The sequence below is a fragment of the Elephantulus edwardii genome, unplaced genomic scaffold (assembly GCF_000299155.1).
Source record: "Elephantulus edwardii isolate Elephantulus edwardi_28Jun2011 unplaced genomic scaffold, EleEdw1.0 scaffold00162, whole genome shotgun sequence".
In the NCBI taxonomy this organism is placed as follows: domain Eukaryota; kingdom Metazoa; phylum Chordata; class Mammalia; order Macroscelidea; family Macroscelididae; genus Elephantulus; species Elephantulus edwardii.
In genome coordinates, this window is record NW_006399912.1 from 44,945 (window position 1) to 51,620 (window position 6,676).

At 56.4% G+C, this 6,676-nt stretch overlaps 1 protein-coding gene across 1 annotated transcript; it reads left to right on the forward strand.

The window, feature by feature from the left end:
• Positions 1–771: 771 nt before the first annotated feature.
• On the forward strand, positions 772–2,532 carry SOCS1 (suppressor of cytokine signaling 1). The gene is made up of 2 exons (XM_006895208.1): positions 772–859; positions 1,401–2,532. Exon 2 carries the CDS (start codon positions 1,451–1,453, stop codon positions 2,105–2,107), a length of 657 nt encoding a protein of 218 aa, XP_006895270.1. The 5' UTR covers positions 772–859; positions 1,401–1,450; the 3' UTR covers positions 2,108–2,532.
• The last annotated feature ends 4,144 nt before the right edge of the window (positions 2,533–6,676 follow it).

Genomic DNA, 6,676 nt, shown 5'->3' on the forward strand with positions numbered 1-6,676 from the left:
CCGGTTTCCGAGGAACTCATGCCCGCCGCAAGCCTGCCCTCCCGCGCGGCCGAAGGTTTCCTCCAAAGCCTGTGGTCAGTCAGCCGCTTCCTGGGAAGCCCAAACCGAGAACCCGGCGACAGCCGGCAGGGCGGGGTGCGGGGGCGGCTGCCTGAGGCTCTGAGACTGCGGCGGGGATGGCGACGGCGGGACAGTCCCTAGGGGTCCGAGACCCATGGGAGACTGAGGTAAAGGCCTTCACGCCGCAAGATCTTCGGAAGGAACTTAGAGGCTAGAAACCAAGGACTGGGATGCTCTTAGGGTTGTATGGCTGGGCCATATAGGGCAAATCTCTGCCAGGATGGGGACTTAAGACACCTTGAAGGTGGAAGGGAGTCTCAGAATTAGTCCAGAGTATCCCTGAGGACCACCAGAATCTAGACGTCTGAGACCTGGCGCAAAAAGTAGGGTCGATAGGTCCAAAGCGGGTAGCCGAGAAGTGATCACAAGGTTTAGGAGAGGGCGCGGACGCACGGTGGAAGGATCCGAGCCCGGGTGCAAGACATGTCAAGCACTAAGAGGGGCCGGGGCTCTCCGAAGGTTCCCGGGTTCAAGATCCGAAACCCAGCCAGGGTTTTATTAGCCAAGCGCCACCGCTGAAAGAGAAACCGAAAGTGCTGCGGGGAGCAGGGTCTCTAAGGGGTGGAGCCAGGAGGGGCGGGGCCTCCGAGCCATTTAAAAGGATGGGGCCCCACTCGGGCGCGGAGCAGAGCGAGCTGCGGCCGTGGCAGCTGCACGGCTCCTCGCCCCGGAGCATGCGCGAGAGCCGCCCCGGAGCCCCCCGCCGCCCCGCCCGCGGCGCCCCGCGCCCCGCCGCCAGGTGAGCCGGCCACTGGGCAAGGGACAGGGGGAGGAAAGGAAAGGACCTCAGGTGAGCGGGCTGCCGGCCCGGCCTCGAAAGCTGCTCTGTGGGGTCGCGGCCACCACGCCCCCCAGCCCCTGCTGGCCCCACCCAGGCCACTCTCCGCGCGCGCGGGGCAGCCCGCAGCGTGGCTTTCCTCCTGCCTTCGCCAAAATCCCCGGAGCGAGGTGCCGATCCCCGCCCTGGCCAGCAGGCGGCAGGCCGAAAACTGGGCGGCCAGAGTCGAGCCGACTTCCCCAGCACCCCTCTCCACACCCCCTGCTTCGACTCAGCGCCGGGGCTCCGCCCTCGCTGCGCTACCACCCCGCCTGAAAGTGCTCCGGGGTACTGGAAGCCCAATTTTTTAATGAGCCCACTGGGGCTCCGGGGAACCGCGGAGACTTGGAACCTACCTCGGTTCCTTAGGGTCTATTAGGAGGAAAGCCCTAGCCCCTTCCCAGGTGTCTCGTGGCCCCTCACTTGCCAGCCGCTCCCGCTCATTGCCTGTCTCCTCCATCAGCGCACCCCCGGACGCTATGGCCCACCTCTCCGGCTGGCCCTGCGTGTAGGATGGTAGCACACAACCAGGTGGCAGCCGACAATGCAATCTCCACGACAGCAGAGCCCCGACGGCGGCCAGAGCCTTCCTCCACCTCCTCCTCTTCCACGCCCGTGGTCCCGGCGCGCGCGCGGCCCTGCCCAGCGGCCCTGGCCCCGGCTCCGGTCCCGTCCCCGGCCCCAGGCGACACACACTTCCGCACGTTTCGCTCGCACGCCGATTACCGGCGCATCACCCGGGCCAGCGCGCTCCTCGACGCCAGCGGCTTCTACTGGGGACCTTTGAGTGTGCACGGGGCGCACGAGCGGCTGCGCGCTGAACCCGTAGGAACCTTCCTGGTGCGCGACAGCCGCCAGCGGAACTGCTTCTTCGCCCTCAGCGTGAAGATGGCCTCGGGCCCTACGAGTATCCGCGTGCATTTCCAGGCAGGCCGCTTCCACCTGGACGGCAGCCGTGAGAGCTTCGACTGCCTCTTCGAGCTGCTGGAGCACTACGTGGCGGCGCCGCGCCGCATGCTGGGGGCCCCGCTGCGCCAGCGCCGCGTGCGGCCGCTGCAGGAGCTGTGCCGCCAGCGCATCGTGGCCACCGTGGGCCGCGAGAACCTGGCGCGCATCCCCCTCAACCCGGTCCTCCGCGACTACTTGAGCTCCTTCCCCTTCCAGATCTGACCGGCTGCGCCCGCCGAGCACGCAGCATTAACTGAGGCGCCTTGCTGTTATTTCCTATTATTATTATTATTTGCCTGGAACCACATGAGTGTCCTCCCCGCCTGGGCTGGAGGGAGCGGGTGTGGAGGGTGAGGTGCCACCCGCTCTTTGGAGTCGAGGCTACAGTCCCCTCCCCACTTGTTGGGGGGCTAATCCCCTCCTGGTGCTCCCTCTGGTCCCCTGGTTGCTGCAGCAGCTTAACTGTATGTGGGGCCAGAACCTTAACTCCCATCTCCTACCTCTTCATGTTTACATATAACCCAGTATCTTTGCACAAACCAGGGGTTTGGGGAGGGTCTCTGGCTTGATTTTTCTGCTGTGCAGAATCCTATTTTATATTTTTTACAACCAGTTTAGGTAATAAACTTTATTATGAAAGTTTTTTTAAAGAAAAACAGTTTCTAGTGCATATCCTTTGGTGTCAGGTTTTCCTGGGTTCTGGAAGGAGGGAGGGACAATGGGCTGGGCTGGTGATGGACTGTCACAAGCATTTTGTGGCTGGACCTTGCCAGGTTCTCCCCACAACTCTGGGAGGGGGGGCAAGGAATACTGGTCTCCTTTTATCATCTGGGGAAAGTGTCTGCTCATGCTGGGACCTTAGTATGCCGGGCCCTGTTGTGCATTTTACATGCTTTAATTTACTTAAACCCATAGGTGCACCTCTATCAGGCACTGGTTTTTATGCCCATTGTACAGAAGAGAAAACCAAGGCGCAGATAAATAGCTTCCCTGTGACCATTCCTGTGTCAGAAGAAGGCACTTGGGCTCTTTTGGCTGTCCACCAAGAATCTCTTTGAATCTCTTTGAAATGGATGACAGAGGAAACGCTTTTGCTTTATGGCCTCAACAACTTCCAGGAAGAGGGTGGGGACTTGATGATTGGAAGGCGTGGCACCCTCTGAAACTGGTCTCTAGGGACAAATTTCAAATGGGATAGGGATGCTTGGCTGAGTTTGACTTTCTTCTTCCCACCCTGTTCTGTCTCATACTTTTTGGTGACTGGGAGCCAGAAGGAGACTCTGTGGTCTGTGGTGACAAGAGAGTGCTGCTGGTGGTAGCTCTGGGCAATTCCCTTTGCCTCTCTGGGCCTCAGCTTCTACCTGGAAAATGGGCTAGCTGTGGGAGGAGGTGACGTTCTCTGGCGCTGGGGAAGGCTGCTCCAGGCTGCCGGTGGAGCTGGCCCAGAGCGCCAGAAAGTGCTCCGGCACAGGTTTTCCAGCGGCCAGCCTGACAGATGGGCTGTGCTGGGAATTTGCAGGCTGCCCTGCTGTACACAGTGGGTTGAGTCATTTTCAGGTTTGGGGTTAAGCAGCCTGGCGGACATTGCACTTCATTTTTAGAAGTTAAAATGGCCCTCTGCAGCTTTGGACACGTTTATAATGGAGTGTCCTAATATTTAAAAACACCTTTCAGACTTAGAAGTGCAGCATAAAATTAACTTGATGGTTGGAGAGCTGGCAAGCCCAGGCTTGTCTCCCGGATTAAATAGGCTCTAGGCCTCAAGGTTAAGGATGGCCTGAAGAGATTTAGGATCTCTGAGAGCTTTGGCGATTTCATCCTTTAATAAGGTGGAGTGGGAGGGAGGGAGGTGACATCTTATCTCTGGGCCTCTAAAAGAGTGGCTGCTTTCCCCCCTCCCTTTTAAAGGACCTCATCCCCTTTGTTCTCTGCTGTGGTGGATGCATTCAATCTTGTCCTTGGTCTGACTTTGTCTATTGCCTTCCCCTTGGGCAGTGTCCTGAGAAATGTAGGGCTCCAAAAAGGCAGGTCTTGGGAATCGGGTTATGACAGCCACAGCAGGTGTGTGATTTTACAGACAGAGGTACGAGGCACACAGACAAAGCAAAGCCTATGGTAAAGCCAGATTATCAGACTCAGGATATGACCACTCCAGAACCTGTACCACTGGGCAACACAGTCACCATGAGGGCCCAACAGCTGACAATCTTAGCAGCAGCTAACACTTCTAGACATTTCCAAGTGCCCTAGTCGATTCCAACTCAGGAATCTGAGAGGACAGTGTGGGTTTCCAAGGATGTGTACCCTTATAGAAGTAGATTTCCACATCTTTCCAGGGAGGGTGGGGTCAAATGATTGACCTTATGTTAGCAGCCAAACATGTAACCACTGTGCCACCAGCATCGAAGTGCACTGCTGGGCATGGGAGATTATCCTTTGTTCTCCCTTGGACCAGCTGATGGAATCAACCTATCTACCTATGTGTTGGCAACACAGTGCCCCAGTTACCTGTATTAAAGCATTTAACCTGCAGTCCAGACCTCTGATTTATCTCCTGTTTTCACAGATGAGGAAACATGGCCTCTCATAAAAAGTGATGAATTCACCAAAGGGAGAAAAAAATAGGAGGTGGTTTACAGTGTATTAAGGATTGTTTTGCTCCTTCTAGAAAAATGTACAGAAGATCTGTGATTGTTCTCCAAGTACAGGATACACTAGCTGGATACCCTTATAAAACCAGGAGGGAGCACAGCTGAAGGCCTGCTGACCACATCTCCTACAGCTGGCCCCTCTGCATTCTCTTTAAACCTCTATACTAACGAGTTGCAGTGACTTCCAAGCCTGCGTACACTCCAGGCTCAAGGGGTCTCAAGTCTGTACAGCCTAGTAGCACAGGCGCCACTGCAGAGGAAAGGGCTGGGCTGGGGGTGGCATGTGGCTTCCCGGGTGTGCAGATTCTCTATCTCTCGCAAACCTCAGCTTCATGATTCAGCAGTGCTGACGTCAATTTATAAGAATGAAAAGTGAGAGGAGGGTTTGTATGTGCAAGGGCTGGGGGTGGGGGCCCAAGTGTGGCTAGGGTGCCCCCCCACCGCTGTGAGTGGGAGAGCCAGGGCAGCAGAGGTGTGCAGTCTTGAGGTCTGTGTGCCAGCCAGAAGGAGGAAGAGATGATCCTTATTTTGGAGATAAGGAGATGGAAGCTCACCCAGGTGCTCAAGGTCAAAAGCCATGGTCAATACTCCCACCAAGTATTTAATTCTAGGCAAAGGGGAGCAGTAAGGTGGGAGGGAGTTCAGCCCATTCACTAGGGCTTGCTAAGCAAGCAAGAGTGGCTAAGCGGGCTGGGAGCATAGGTGAGGCCAGAGCAAGTGTTGTAGGCCAACCTGAAAAGAGTGGATCTGAAGTGGGATTTGAGTCCTAGAGGGTGACTTAAACTAATTTATGTGCTAATGAGATACTAGTGGCTACTGGGGGGGGGGGTGATGGCAGAAGGCTTGGTAAGGTGGGCTTTGGTTTCCTGCCTTTTTACTTGTGTAGGGAACCCTGGTGGCCCAGTGGATAGAGATGCTGTCCTAAAGTTGGAAGCCACCAGCTAGGGAGTCTTCTCTCATGCAATTTACAGCCTCTGGAAACCTGCTGAAGGATCAACTAAGAGTTGGTTCTGTTTTGCCACCAATGAGGTGATGTTAAAATGGGGGTGGGGAGCAGTGTGTCCCAGCCAGTCATGGCCAACAGCAAGGCAGGGACAGCCATGGGACCTGCCATAGTGAGATGCAGGGAGAGTGTGGACCATATAGGAGAGGTCCGTCTTGGTACAGGCACTGACAGACGTGCTATATAGAACTTGCCCTTCAAGCTCAGGTCTAACTAGGTTCCCCAGGCATGATGGCTCCTTAGCCAGTGGTCACCAAGGCAGGGAGGGCAGAAGGATGGCAAGGAAGGTCACATAGGATCTGAAAGGAGGCAGATGTGACCAATGACACGTGGATATCTGCTTTATAACCTCTTCACCTGAGGACTGCCCCTCACCTGCCTTTCCGTTACCAACACTCAAAGACCTCACTCCCATCCCAGGGCTTCCGGACGTTCTTTACAGGTTTTTTACATTTCTGGCCAAAGCAAAATTCAATGATGTCAAATCCTTAAGTCTGATCATTACCCTAGGATTTCACAGATCCACCGGGGAAAACGGATTCTAGAGTTCACACGTGTGAGCTCGCAATCCAAGCTCCTCCCTGCCACCATCATTGCAAAGACCGCATCGCCAAGCCCTAGCCTAGCCTTTCAACGTCGCCTCACTTCTCTCGGGAGGAGACCCACCTCCCCACGGGATCCACGAGGCCTTCAAGTGGTCCCAGCCCTCGGGTCTGGCCTCAGTACTCACCACACCTCCTCGGGCCACTGGACCTTCATACGTGCTGTCCCTTCGTGTCGTGCCCCCTGAGTGGTGGTTCCCAGCGGGTTGACGAGTAATGTGACAGTTACAGCGACGTCCCGTGCAGGAGGCGTCACCAGCTTCAGAACCCCGCGCGGGGGCGCCACGTGCCGCACGCGCTGATGACGTCACTGCGACGGCGCCCTCCCCGACAGCCTCCACGTCGCGTGAGCTCAGATTGGCTGGCCCGACTCAGCATATTTTGTGGGCTTTGTCTCCCCCAACCCTCATCACCCACCACGAGGTCTTAACCCCCGTGGCTGTTGAAAGACCCCCAGACCCAAAAGAGGTCACTCAGGGGCATGCCAGTTCAAAGCCATCATAAGCAGGAATTGCCATCCTGTTCCAGTCCACAC